The 15564-nt window shown below is 37.0% G+C and overlaps 1 protein-coding gene across 1 annotated transcript in view; it reads right to left on the bottom strand.

Moving 5' to 3' along the window:
- TRPC6 (transient receptor potential cation channel subfamily C member 6) overlaps nt 1–15564 on the bottom strand; it is a 129507-nt gene that overhangs the window by 33565 nt on the left and 80378 nt on the right. The window contains exons 2-4 of the mRNA XM_020286666.2: nt 14044–14818; nt 4214–4396; nt 2033–2197 (exon numbers count right to left, since the gene is read on the bottom strand). Of these exons, the coding sequence (XP_020142255.2) occupies nt 2033–2197; nt 4214–4396; nt 14044–14818 (1123 nt within the window). The remainder of the gene's footprint in view (nt 1–2032; nt 2198–4213; nt 4397–14043; nt 14819–15564) is intronic.

The raw sequence follows: 15564 nt of genomic DNA on the forward strand, positions 1-15564 counted from the left end.
ACAAAACCAAGATTAAGCAGAAATAAGAACTCAATTAAGGTGCCTAGGCCTGCATTTTGATCTGGACTAATTTTCATTTTCATGAATATATTGGAAAATCTGAAATATTTTAAATATATTTTAAATAAAAGCATCAATTTAGCTGGAGCAATGCCCTACCACTGACACATGCAAAAAATCAATTCTGTGACCTGTAAATAATGTTTATGTTCATTCCTAGTGGGAAACTGTAAAACAGATTTTATCATCATGCTTCAAATGATAAATAAGTCAGTTAAATATATTTTATATAGAAAAAAATACCTTGACAGTGTCCTTTTAATTTGATTATTTGCCTCAGTGTTCATAAACGAGGATAGAAAACAGATGCCAGAAAGAAATATGGGCAGGGAAGAAGAAATAGTGAAGGAAATCAGGTTAATTACAATTCAATCAAAATTTAAGAAATGTGTAACTTTAAGACTGCCAAAAATAGTCTGTGTCAAAGCACCAGACACTCTGGAAGGCATTATGCTTTTGAACTAGCTGATTATGGAAAAAGACAATTATTCAGTTCAGGAAAAGATTATAATCTAACTGATCACAGAGTTATAAGAATAATAATTCAGAAACTCCTCCCTTTCAATTCAGTTTAACCCCTGAAGACTTAGGAAATGTAAGTAGAAACAGAATGAAGAGAGTACATATAGATGTAACTTATGTTCTAGTGAGGTCAATTTAGATTTGTTTTTCAAAGTAAAATCTGACATTCCTATGAAAAAGGGGAAAAAACACAACTTTCTAGATGAAATTCTGCTATAAATGTCATTTCTAGTAAATCTCACTGTTTTCATTTTATGTCCTTCATTTATATTTATAGGAGATGTAAGTTTTGGCCTTATATATTTTAAGGGAAAAAATGTATGATGATGGATTTTACTCTCATGAGAAAGTGCCCAGTCTTTAGGATTTTACTTTCATGAGAAAATGCCCAGTTTCCAGCAGTACCTATTATAATCACGAGAAATAATTATGAAGTTTCCACTGTGTATAAGGCTTTTTTGCACCAGCTTTCTAGCATGAGTCATTTTGAAATGTCCTTATATAGCTAAAACACCAAATATATGACTAAGTAATAAGAAGACAATATATTGGTAATGGTGGTGTATGAGTTTGCACCCACACGTTACAAATGTTTGAAAATGAGTCATGCTCATGTTTAAGAATGGCAAGTGATCCAACTGATATTTCTACACAGCACACAAATAGATGGTCTTGCAGATATTGTAGCCACATAGCATTAGCATTATTTCAGTTTGTGTCTCAGAGTTACAAATTAAACAGATAGAAGAATGTGGCTTCAAAACATGAATAGTTTTTTTAGCAATGCAGTGCACAAATTTCTCTGCCTGTTAACAGAATGACAGGTCGACACTTCTCAAATTTGTTCTGTCACGCTAATAAAAGGCTAGGTCCATCTGAATGTATTATTTTCACCAAAGCCTGGGCAGGTAGAAAATCTTTGCTGCTGGGGTCTGATGTACTTTGTCCCTAAAACAAATTCCCTATTGAAACAAGCATTATATTAATATTTACATGATTGTCCTTTATTTAAGATTTGCCTGGCCATATTAGCTAAAATAAATATAAAACAAAACTTTCATCTCAAATTTTGCCAGAGGAGAAACAGAGAGAGGAAAAGTGGTCATCATCATTGGAAATATCTATTCAGTGATACTATGGCCTTATTAAAATATATAAAAGTAGGTACATAGATGTATTAAGACATAGAGAAAAGAGCAAAAGGAAATAAACTAATATAGTAATTGAAGTTTTATTTCACACATTATAGTGGTATGATAGGTGAATTTTCTATTCATTTTTTTCCTGTGTTTCCTATAGAAAATAATATTAGTTTTGTAATAGTGAAAGCAATAAAAATGATTTAAACCCAACTACCCTTCTCCGAAATTTTCATTTTGGAAATAGAATTTTCCCCCCGCATAACACATAATTCTAGGGGGTAATAGAGCCCCAGGCTTTGCAGACATACCTTGCTGCATGGAGCAAACCAGTAGACAAGAGCCAGGAAGGGCAGTCCAATGGCAACTGCAAGGACCACAAGAAACTTGACCGCCATCGTCTGCTGCCGTAAACCAGAGAGGTTCTCATACCATATAGAGAGCAGCTGCTGTTGGCAGTTTGGATGAGCTACAAACTAGCGGGGAAGTGACAAAACATTTAACAGCTTGATTAAATAAAGGTTCAGTATAAACTATTTTCACATTTTTTTAATATTCAGTTCTGTGCCTTCCCATAAAAAATATTGTTAGAATTAAAGAACAAACATAAAACATCTAATTAACAAGCATCAAACAAGATGGCAAGAGGTTCTAATATGTACTATATAAATTTGATGATACCAGTTTATTAAACTTTTCCTTTAAGATTTTTTTGAAAGTATAGAAAAATTTTGAAATTTAATATTATAAAAAAGATTCATCAATGTTTTATATGAGGGCTTTTATGATTATATATATTTTTTTCTCTAGAAGGAGTGAGGTAAGTACCATACTAGCCTAGTTGGCTAAATACTTTAAAAAAAAAATGCTTCCTTTCCTGTACTGACCTAAAAATGCCACATTTATTTTATACTAAATTCCTATTTGTATATGGGTTTGTGTTTAGACTGCCTATTCTGTTCCATTGATACCTCCTTTTATTCTTGTGCCAATAATTCTTTCAATTAAGAAAACTTTAAAATTCAATTTTTATTCTTTGGAATTTTTCTATTCTCACGTATTTAGTTTTTACAAATGAACCATACATAGGACAGAGTTGAGGAACTATAGTTGAGTCTTAAGGATGGTTAATATTGAAGATAATTAAAGCAAGGCACAAGGTTCACTCAGAATGGTAAAGTTTGTAATACTCATTATGGGTGGAAACTGGTGCACCTTTTTTGAAGGGAAACTTAGATGTTTTAAAATTTAAAAATAAAAATTTGATGTATTAATTACACAGTTAAGAATTTTTGTCTACAGATAAAACTCATGCAAGTAAGCAAGCTATATCAACAAATATGTTTACTGTACAAAAAATAGACAAAAAATCTTGTGACAACAAAAATCTAAAAAATATAAGAAACATCCTTAAATAGTAAATTGTTTAAATGAATATAGTAATACAACAATGAAGCCTTTAAAAAGATGAAGTGGGCCGGGCGTGGTGGCTCACGTCTGTAATCCTAGCACTCTGAGAGGCCGAGGCGGGAGGATCGCTTAAGGTCACGAGTTTGAAACCAGCCTGAGCAAGAGTGAGACCCGTCTCTACTAAAAATAGAAAGAAATTAATTGGCCAACTAAAAATACATAGAAAAAATTAGCCAGGCATGGCGACACATGCCTGTAGTCCCAGCTACTCGGGAGGCTGAGGCAGAAGGATTGCTTGAGCCCACGAGTTTGAGGTTGCTGTGAGCTAGGCTGACGCCATGGCACTCTATCTGGGACAACAGAGTGAGACCTCTGCCTCAAAAAAAAAAAAAAAAAAAAAATGAAGTGGACACTTATTGGCTGATATGTGAAGATGTCCAAGATAGAAATTTGTGGAGAGAAACATAAGAGTGGTTAATTACTCTCCATTAAGAATTAGAAAGGTTTAGAGGGGGCATGTCTATACAGTTGGGAGACTTACCATAAGCATGTATTAATTTTGTTAGAATATCTACCTTTAAAACTTTTAAAAGATATTTTATATAACCCAAGAAAGCAGTCAAGGGGGTGGAGGAGGCCACTGCATGAAGACAGAGACTAAAAATATTATATTCCACAAATAAAGATATAGCTGGAGGAAATTCAAAGGTACTAAGGAAGAAATGGAAGGCACTGTTCCGGGATTGGAAAATAGCAACAAATGGGAAATGGAGTAGAGTCTTAAATAATGATGTTTGATTCATATAACAAATGTAAAATTTGAATGCACAAAGTCTTCATTGTATCATTAGTGGAGTCAAGGCAAGTGGCAACCACTGCAAAGTTCTGTAAAAATAAGCCTAGATTTCAAAGACTGGCAACAGGGTAGGTTAAGTGCCTCACAGCTAGATAGATGCTTATGATTCATTAGAAAATCTGCCTACTGCAACTGTTAATTAGAAAAACCCAGGTCAACTTAACAATCCTTATTTAGCACCAATAAGAACTGGATTCACATAAATGGGCTTCATGCCTGACCTTACTTTTTTCACTTCATATTTAATGGCAAGTTTTAAACGGCTGAGATTCGGGCGACCGTGATCACCACTGTGGAGCGTTTCAACATCCCCGTTTAGAATGGCCTCGACTTCTTCAGTATTCCTGCACAGGTCAAGGAGTCCGACAACAAAATCCTTGCACTGCATTGACAGTTTTTTGTAGTCGTTCTAGGAAAGACAAGCCAAAACAAACATAAGAATGTAAAAGTAGCACATTTTATTATGTTATGTGGCAGAATTTTTCTGGGACTTAAAGGATCATACACTTCAAGAGAAAAATTCTACTTTTGGTTTTACTGTCCTTTTAACATATTTCAATTGTCAGTCTGCTGACTGACCTCTAGAATATTTTAGCACCACAAAGATTTTCTTCATACCCTATAAAAAGGAAATTTGCCTAAAACATAACCAAAGATTTTAAAAGAGATTACGCTGTGCCAAACTTACCTGTTGATTCAAGAGAAATATAAAATAATCAACTTTTCCCATAGCATGATCATAGTACTTTGTGTATATCATATCATTTATGGTCATAACATTATCAGCTAGCCACAAAACGTACATTTAATAGATCTTTGGAAGACCTTATAAACTGTGTCGGTAAACTTGAGAATCAGAGAACATTTAGAAAGGTCCCAGAGGAAAGCAAGCACATATAGATCACCTATTTGACAAATTGTTATCGAGGAACTTTATATGCCAAGCACAGGGTGAAAAAATGAAATCCAGATATAGAATCTGCAAATTGAGATTCTTCTCTTTAGAGAAAAGAAATTGAAATGAAAATGCTTTTGTTGTAGTTTCAGAGTTTGCTGATGACCTAATATTCCATTGGGAAGATTTAGAGAGTACAGGGTACAGGTCACATTCAGATAATCAAAACTCATGTCATCCTTCCATACAGCATCTACTGACATCTTCATTCAGGTCTTTCTAATACTTTCTCCCTCTTACACTAAGGGCACCTATAACCAAATGTTCATCCAAAAGAAAACCTACTAGCTAGAGATTATTGCATTGCAGGAGGATGATATTATCACATTTAATCTTTATGATAATCTTGCTCAATTTAAACAATGTGTGTGAAATCATGCATCCAGTAAGCATCAAAATCAGGCATCAAGCCCAAATATGTTTGACCCAAACTTCATTTTTTTCTTTGTAGAATTTTCCTTCCCTCCCTCCCTCCCTCCCTCCCTCCCTCCCTCCCTCCCTCCCTCCCTCCCTCCCTTCCTTCCTTCCTTCCTTCCTTCCTTCCTTCCTTCCTTCCTTCCTTCCTTCCTTCTTTCCTGTTTTCTTTTTTTTTTGAGACAGGGTCTTACCTTGTTGCCGTGCAGTGGTGCAATCATAGCTCACTATAACATGAAACTTCTTCAAGCAGTCCTTCTGCCTCACCTTCCTGAGTGGCTGGGGCTACAGACTCATACCACCATGCCTGACTATATTTATTTATTTATTTATTTTAGAGAGGAGGTCCTACTCTGTCGCTCAGGCTGGTCTCAAACTCCTGGCTTCAAGAGATCCTTCTACCTTAGCATCCCAAAATGCTGGAATTACAGGCATAAGGCACTGTGCCTGGTCTAGAATGCTTTCCTACTTTTATTTTTGAAATAACTGAGGGGCAAGCAAGACAAATATTATTCTCATTCTGCACATGAAAAAATTAAGGTTCCCTAAAGTCACACAGTTTCAATGACAGGGCTTGTTCTTAAACCCAATTTTGTAGATTCAAAGTTAGTTGTCTTCCCTTCCTGAAAGTACCTGTATGTTATAGAATGAAAATATTCCCTTGGAGAAAGATGCTGGAAAATGTGTGTGGTTCTGGATGTCAGTTAACAAGGCAGTATGTTGGGGGAGTCTATATGGAGCACAGCTCTACACTGGATGTGTTACATGTAAAGCACCTAGTTGGGCTCTTCTCTGTAAATCATGACAAAAGTGAACTTTAATACAGTTTAGTAAGCTAAACAGGCTGCACTTTGCTTCATGTCCAAAGAGATTCTATAAAAGCAAATTGAGAAAGCAAATCGTATCTTAGCTGAGAACAGCTCAAGCTATTTCTAACTAGGTGTCTGGATGTATAAATAGGGTTACAAAGAAACAGCTCTGCCCTTTTTATAAAATAGTCAAGTAGGGTCATGGGGACAAACCTTGAGATATATTGTCCATGTCCATTTAGACCTAAATATACCTGTAACCAAACCAAATCCCAGTTCTTCCACTTATTAGCCATGTGACCTTAAATTAGTTAGAACCATCTATGAAGTAGGTGCTGTTATTTACTTTTATTTTACAGATGAAAAAACTGAGGCTTAAAGACATTAAATAAGTGCCTAAGAGATCATGCATGCCAAGTCCTTAGCACAGTCCTGGGCAATTAGCAAGCATTTGATAAAGTGTAACTATTCTATTTTATGTCATCAAATGCAAAATCTGAAAACAGTCCATCTCTTGACATTCACAAAATACCATAGAGCTATGACAAAATTAATGCACCTGGCTTCTCTTGTATGTACAGCTGAATTATAGAAATACATATTATTAGTTCTTTTAAAGGCAACAAAATAAGAGTCAAAATCTGTGCTCTCTAGAATTCTAAGCAAGGTCGAGTGAAAGATACTTAAAGAGAAAGTATGATTCTTCAAGTGTAAGGTAACAGTAGAAACCACAGGGACTTAAAAAGTAAAGTACAGGAGCTTTGTGGTATTTAATACTTAAACCTAAACATTTTTTCCTAATCCACTGCTAATTTCCAAGGTATATGCTCAAGCTAAAATGTGTATTTTAGAAAAAGGAAAGAGAAAGAATAATACTGCTTTTAGAAATATACTTTTTAAAACTTAAGAATCCATTTACAGATGTATTCATATTTTAAGTTACTGAAATTAATATTATTAATTCTTATTTTAAGTAATTGATATATCAACTCATATAAAATGAAATATTGGTAATAGTCCATTAGACAGAATGTGGCACTTATACTTTTGGTTCCTTGAGAAGAAAAGTGAAGCTGATGGGTTGATTTAGTTCTGAGTCATGTCTTTGGGTCACACACCTGTACCATACATTAATAAATTAAAAATGGGTGCACACCTACTAACCTTTCAGTTGAAAAGAGATGACTGAGAATAAGCTAATAGAACAGAGTTCAGAGACTTTTAAAAATTAAAAACATTCCTGTTAAAATTATCTTCTCAAGGGGCCATCTGAATTGGATTTTACATAGTAGAAGAGATGTTATGGTTTGTGATTTTAATCTCTAGCTCTCCTTTCTACATAAAGAGGGAAGTCTACTTCATAGAAATTAAGAAGGTGGGGAAAAATACATGCCTTGATCCTCAGTAACCAACTGAGGGCTTTGGAGAGGACAGACCTGGGTTTGAAACTAGGCTCAGCCACTCACTAGCTCTGTGACTATGGACAAATAACATAATCCCTTAAGGCCTTAAAATCTTCATGTGTAACATGGGGATAATATTAGTACCTACTTGCTAGGGTTGCTGTGAGGACTATACAAGATAATGAATGCCAAGTTCTTGGCATAGGACTGGTCAATGTTAATTATTATTGTTGGAGTTTTCATTGTTTCACAAGTAATGTCCAGGTCTTTTCAGTCCCTCATCACAAAGCTATGCTAACAAATATAAAGGCAGGTTGGGGTTCCAAGATATCATCTCAAAACATATTAAAATCAAAAACAATTATTCATTCATGCATTTCACCAAATATTCTACATACCAGTGCTGTGATAGACACCATAGTCTTACTAAAATGGGAGTTCGTAAAATGAGAGTATGTACATGAAGACTGAGATATGCACATGATACTATTATCTATGTAGTGATGAATTGGCCAGCCATGCTTCTTAGAACCAAGAGTAACTGAGCCTTTCTTGCTGTTCAGGATAAATGTCTCTTAATGGCACACTGATTGTTGAATTCTGTCACAGCTGACATGGTGATGACTGGCAAGTATTTATAGAGCTCTTACTATGTGGGTTGTGAGGGACATAAAAATTAACCAGACACTATTTTACAGAAAAAGTGGACAGAAATGGGATAACGTTTCAAAACAATAATTGAAGAAACATTTTCTTCGCTATGTCAGCTACTACTGCCTTTTTGGTTAATTTGCATCATTAGCAGTGGCTGCTTATTTAACTTAATGTAGAGTTTGGTAACCAACTTTTATTCTTCTCTTTATGTAGGAATTTCCAGGCCCCATTGCAGCTATGAAGCTTGGAGAGCAGTGGTGAAGGTAAACAGGTAGTTAGTTTCAGGGGCTAGAATCTCTCATAAAGCAGATTGTTGCACTTAACTTCCCTGCCTAACTGTTGACTTGTCATAGACCTAAAATTATGCCAGAAAGAGATTTTCTCTGCCTTTCAAAGTCAAGAAAACTCTCTCTCTCTCTCTCTCTCTCTCTCTCTCTCTCTCTCTCTCTCTCTCTCTTTCTCTCTCTCTCTCTCCCTCCTTCCCTCTCTCTCTCTCTCTCTCTCTCTCTCTCTCTCTCTCTCTCTCTCTCTCTCTCTCTCTCTCTGTCTCCCTCTTCCATACCACTTTACTACATTTGTTTGGGTATCTGCCTCTCTTAATAGACTCAAATATCCTTCAAAACAAGGATTATATACTATCCATCTTTGTGTTCTCCAAGCCTAGCATCATGTGAAGCACATAGTAGGTAATCAGAAAATTCTGTTGACTGATCAAAGAAAGGAACGTGGCTGGATACAAAACATACCTGGATCTGAATTCCTGCTCTGCCATGAAATAAGTGTACAATCTTGGAAAGTTGACTTCATTTTCTGGCCTTCTAATTTCTCCTAATTATGGAGAACTTAAATGCTACTATATCATAAAGTTAGAGTGTAAATAGCTTAGAATAGTTCATAAAGCTCAACAAAGGTACATTTCCTCCTCCCTCTTTGATCAGGAGCAAGCCCTGCACTTCCAGTGTTGTGATTCTGCCTTGCAGGCTACTTGGCAGGTAACACAGCTAAGTGATACCCTTTGTCATCCTGTTAAGGTTTGATACCAGTCACACCACCTTTCTGCTAACAAAAACTACTTTTTAACACAGCCAGTTCCTTGGAGGATATTTATCTTTCAAACAATGCCAGACATTTTTGAGCTCTATACACCAGAACACAGCAACAGTTTAAAAACAGATACGTCAGAAGTTTCTCTAACCTTCCTCTTTCTCAAAGTCAGCAGCACAGGCATCTGGAGGGCCATGTGCACATCTGAGCACAGACCTCTAGAAAGACATAAAGGAGCTGGAAAAGCTCCAGAAAAGCTCTCTATCCAGAATGACAGAGGAGGACAATCCCAGCTATATGAAAGAGGTGATTTTTAAGGGGAATAAAAGGAAACATTGTAGGTTACTACAAACAACCTAAAATGTAAACAGGTTCAAAAAAGGGTTTAGAGACATAAGTCATAGATACAAACTGAGATACTAAAAGGAAATTAGAATTTCAGAGGAATGCATTTGCTGGCAAAACCATTCCTGCTATTGATTTTCTTGTTTTTTCAGTTTGTTATTCTTTATCTGAGCTTAGACTTAAGTCAAGGAGAGAAGCCAGGAGTTTTGCTGTCTTTCTTTAGTATCAACACCAGTCAAGTTCTGGGTTTTCTATTTGTTTACTCATCTGTATTTGTTGCCAAAATTATTCTTAATCCAATTTTTAAGCTTAAGGTGGCTAAGGACTCATGTTCCCAAAGCTTAAAAGTATTGATAAAGATTCAATATAAAAATTGAATTTAAATGGGTTTAAAACTTTTGAATATGTTTTTCCTATTCCCTTTAAAGACTTGCAGACAGCCAAGGCCTATTGGTTTTCTTCTTGTTCCTGTGGCCCCATCTAATTGTTGGATTTCTCTACTATGGTCTGATGTGTCACCTCTCCTTGCAGCCAGCTACAGACCTGGTGATATAATAAGGAAATTTGTTTTGCTTAGAAAATTCAAGTAATGATTTAAAATTGCCTGAGAAACAGTAGCAATGCTTGTGGCCTCTCTTGTTAATGGACTGTGGATTATTATAGAAGGGGAGAATTTGGAAGGATCTTAGAAACCTATATATTGGAGCTTATTTATCTTAATGAAAGTTTTCATTCTCTGACTGTCATAAAATAGATCAGGTGTCTTCAAACACAGATGTTCCAAGGAGCTATAGAACACTGATTATTTTAAAGGAATCAATTTCCAGATCCTCAGCTTTCCTAAAACTGATTTTCTTGAAAATAGATCTTTTGCTCTTTTATAAAATAATTCCCCACTTTCACCCACTCATGTACCAAACAATAGAGAATTCCCCTTTAACTGCTAACCCAGGTGCTATAAATCCCAAGGGGCTTCCTGTATTTCCCCACGTTAATTCAATTTCTGTTGAAAATGAAGCTGTGATAGAAATGCAACACGTTGGCTCATGTTGGGATATCCTGAATTTAGATGTATAGTGCAGTGTGATGATAGAAACAAAGACTACTTTTAATGTACTTCACTTCATTTTTTTTATTCAAAAACATTTATTTGTCCTTCTATGACACAAACTTTTTGGAGGTAGAGACTAAGGGTAAAATTGATTATTTGGCATTAGTCAATGGCAATTCAGACCAAAGAATGTCACCGGACAATAGAAGGTAAATTATAGACCAGGTAACAAAGTCATGATTTTATACCTTTCTTGCCTGACCTCCTACCATCAGCTGAGGATGGGGAAAGACCTGAAATGTCACATCAATTATCATTAGACAATTTACATGAAATCTTTCTTTTGGCCCACAGAGTGGCAAAGCTGATTTCAGGATCATGATTGATTTTTAGAGAAAAACATTCTCAAGTAAGTAGGTAAAAGTTCCCAAGCAGGTAGAAGAGAATTGCAATGAATCCAGCTGTTTGTCATCAGAAGGATGGTACCCAGAGGATAAGTATAAAATCTAAAGATGAAATCTCAAATCAAAGGCAGACTAATTATAGAAACAATTCCTAGGCAATTTTTTGTCTGAGAATAAAACCGAGTTACCCAACAACCAATCCCAGAAAGAGTGGATGGTTTTCACTCAGGATAATTTGGTAGGGTGGGTATTCAGCTAGAAATCCAACAGGAACAGAGATAGTGACTAAGAAGAGAAGGAGGGCAAATAGAGTTGGAGAGACTGAGTAAGATGCTCTGGAGTATTGAGCTCATAGTCATGTTTGTGTGACAAAAGACTCCAATTCTGCAGTTCAACACTGGAGTAGCTGATAAATCTCTGTAGCAAGGGAGTCTTGTCATTGCCCGGATGGTAACACAGTGAAATGCCTTCCTCCCAGAGACTGAGAACTGTCCCTACTGGACATGCAAGTTGGTGTCTGAAAAGTATCAGTGCATGTGATGAATCTTAAGGGATTGTTCTCTATGCCCCAATGAATTAGGAGGGTGTTTCTGGAAACAGCAAAAGATCATTCATGGAGGAAAATGGGAGAACACTTTCATAGGAATATGAAAAGAAAATAAAACCAGCCTTAAAAGCTGATGAACAGAAGATCACGACAAATCAGAGCTGGGAAGGAATTGTTTGTCAAGTGGTAGTACAGACTTTTAAAAATATTTTTAAAACTGCTACCCTCTTTTAACAGCAAACTAATTTAATTTTTCAAAGTGATTTTAAAAAGACATTAAGAATAGCATACTACTAAAGAGATTTGTGTTTTCAGAGAGATTTATCTTTTCTTTGCCTTCAAACCTGTACGGAGGCAGGGCATTAATGAAAAGGTATGCTCAGTTAGAGCATCTAAGTATCTGCTAATGACAGTGACACTAACAGAGAAAGCACGAATGAAGGCCAAGTGAATGATCGATATGCCTCACACCTACATGAGCAGAAGGAAATATGTGATGAACAAATAAAAGAATAAAAGTCCTGATCCCTAAATTTTCATGATCTTACGGGGACCTCTACATTTTGTGATGCATCTAGGGACAAGGAATTGTTCACATCCTGGAAAGATGTGATTCTTCTCACCTTTGAGCCACTAGCCAACACTTCACACCATGAGGTCATGCCTAATATGATAATTACCACACACAGGCTTTTTCTCTCCCATGAGATTATAAACTAATCCAGGGAAAGATTACTGACTGAATTGTCTTTGTGCTTTGCACTATGTCTCCATCTCCATCCTCAACTATCCCCAGTACAATAATTGGTACAAAACAGGGGCTCAAAAGATGTAGGCAAGTGAACAAATGTATGTAATAGTCTTTGGTGATTTAGAGAAAGTGTTCAAACATGTATATAGTAAGGAAACAGAACTGTTGAAACCTAAGCAGTGAAATTACTGAAAATGAAATATAGAGTGAAAAAAATAATGAATATGAATCAGAGTTCAAAGAAACTGATTTAATTTGAATATGGCAAAGTCTTTGAAGCACCAGATCCTAGGAGTCAAGTAAAAAGTAGGAAACACTCAAAAAACAGGGTTGGAAAGGATTATTTGCTTGTCCTACAGTCTTAGCTGCCAGGTAACTGGGAGAAAAGCACCTTCCTTCGCACTGGGAGCCATGCACACACTGAGGGTTCCAGCAGCCATTGGCCTTCTTCTCCCCTCCCTGGATAGATAACACCTGAGGATAGACCTACATGTGGCATCCCATACTGTGATGGAACACCATTCTTCCAGTGACAGTGGCACTAAGAAGCTGTCCAGGAGAGACTGGGCTGCAATCTCCCAAGGTGTGGAGTATGGAGATAAGCTTTCTCACAACATATAGGACAGGGAAAATAAAGTCCATATTAATTTCTGTAAAACACTGTACTTGATGAAGCAGACCTGATTCCAACCCACATATAGTTTAGTAAAGGAGCAAATCACATCATAAATAATGATAATGCAGAATAGAACCTGATCAGCACCATAAGGATAGTTTAGACAAGCAGTGGAGGGTGTTTAGAGGTGTATGTGCATCATCTTGGGCTAGAAATCCCAACTTTCATCCTCTCCAAATGCAGCACAAACCACATGGACAATGGTGGTATTTGACACCATTTATCTCTCCAGATACGTTTTATTAAGGGACTGACGGATCGAAGTTCTAAGTGCCTACTTCTTTCATATCTACAAGCTTTTGCTGTTACCTTCGCCTAAAATATATTTTCCCTCATTCCCTGTCTTCCAAAATCCTATTTGTTCTGCCATGTGCAACTGAAGTGATATTTTGCATGTAACTTCCCTTAATCCCAATAGGAATTAAATACCGCTTTCTCTGAACTTCTATGGCACATTGCTTAAGCTCTACCTAATGGTTTCATTTTGCTTTGTATCATATTTATTCATGCATGCATCTGTCTCTCAAGTCAACTGTGACTTCCTTAAACTTATTCCTCTTTCTGACCTCAACAGCATCTACCACTGTACTCTGAACACAGAGACAGTATTTTATAGGAGCAAAAACATGGGTTTTAGAATGCAGCACACCTGGATTCTGGGTTCTGACTCCAGCTCTATCATTTCCTAGTTGTTGATTTGGGGCCTGACCGAACCCTTCTATGCTTCCATTTCTCCATCTAAATAGGAACTAATAATATCTTTCCAAGGGTTTGATAAGGATTAGGTATAATAAATGTAAAATATATGGCAGATAGATCATCACTAAATGGTAGTGATCACAACTTTTACTACGATGATTATAATAAAGAGCTTATTGAATAAACATATGAAATTACCTAGTGTCCACAGTAACTAGCACAGTGCCAAACACACCATGGAAACTCATAAATGCACCTTAACTCTGACCTGTGGAGGGTGAAGAACCTATTGTTAACAACCTACCTTGAACTCTTTCTCAATATTGGCCAGCACTGCCAGCTCATTGCTAAGTTCTAAAGCCGTCATGACTGGATCTTCACTAGACAGTGACAAGTAAGCTGGACTTGCCAGGCCTTTATAGGCATTAATCCTAGATCTGGAGTGGCTAAAGGAGTCATGCTTCTGTTTCTGGTTGCATTCGCTGCACTTGCAGAAATAATCATGGGGCCGTTCAATCCTAGCACCCTTCCGTAGGAGGGTGTGCACAATTTCATACTCCTGGCAGTGGGCAGCCAGAATGATTGGAGTCACATCGTGGGAGAACCGTGTCCCATCTTCATCATAGGCATAAAAATCATCTTGCTGGAGTTCAGACTGGCTAGGGCTGGTTGCTAACCTCTTGCCTTCAGCAAAAGCTGGGTGACTGAGAATTGCTTCCACAATCCGAACATAACCTTTACTGATAGCTAGAAGCAAAGCATCCCCAACCCGAGAGAGGTTTTCTTTCTTGAGAAGAAGCTCTGTAATTTCCAGATGCTCGTTGGCCACTGCCAGCTGCAGGGCATTCTGGCCCATGTAATCCACACAGTTGACATTGAGCGAGAGGCATTCTTCTAACATCTTCCGCACCACTGGGATGTTGCCATATTCCGCTGCATCCAAAAAGCGTTCCTCCTCGATAGACAGGCTTGTGGAGCGATCGTTAAACATGTATGCTGGTCCTCGATTAGCTAACCTTCTCCCCTTCTCTCGGAGAACTGTCTGCCGCCGGTGGGCCAGTCTGTTGTCGGTGGCCCGGCTGCAATGAAACAGAAAGACTGTGAACAAATCACATTAGGAGCATATTGGTGTGCCAAATGACCTGCCATTCGTCTAATGCATTCCTCAAGTATATTCCATGTTGTCCCATCATCTCTAGACCTACTATATTATAAAAGGAAGATGCATTTATTTGTTAATGGATTTCAAGAATTTCATGCTTCCAAAAGCTGCACACTTTGCAGATTTTAACATTCCATTAAATGTTATTTAATGTCATTCCAAGACTCTGGCAATTGCCATAATCACTCTGTGCCATTCGCCTAGAGATGAATGTATTTCTCAACCACAGCTGATACAGACTCAAGAAAGACAAACTCTCTTATCCCTAATCAGTCACCAATAGGAAATAGAGTGCGCAACTATTTTTAACAAGTAGAGACAAGAGCAAATCCACTCAAGTTAACAAGTATTTATTGAATCCCTCCAATGCCAAGACCAGGCAATGACCCAGGAAAACTAATACATTTGATCCAGGAAAACTAATGGTGAAAAAAAGTAGATATTTTTCTGCCCCTACAAATCTTATAATCTAAAAGGAGAAATGGGCAATCAGCATACTACTTTGTTATCAGCTATTTAACTATCATGATAAGACTGAGCAGGGGCATCTAACCCAGCTTCTGAGAGAAAATGATATGCTGAAAATGGAAGGGTGAATAGGAGTCAGGTGAGAGTGTTTTGGGGCAGGGTGAGATGGATCAGGTGCAGGTAGAGAGAGAGCTT

Source organism: Microcebus murinus, chromosome 4, assembly GCF_040939455.1.
Source record: "Microcebus murinus isolate Inina chromosome 4, M.murinus_Inina_mat1.0, whole genome shotgun sequence".
Classification (NCBI taxonomy): Eukaryota; Metazoa; Chordata; class Mammalia; order Primates; family Cheirogaleidae; genus Microcebus; species Microcebus murinus.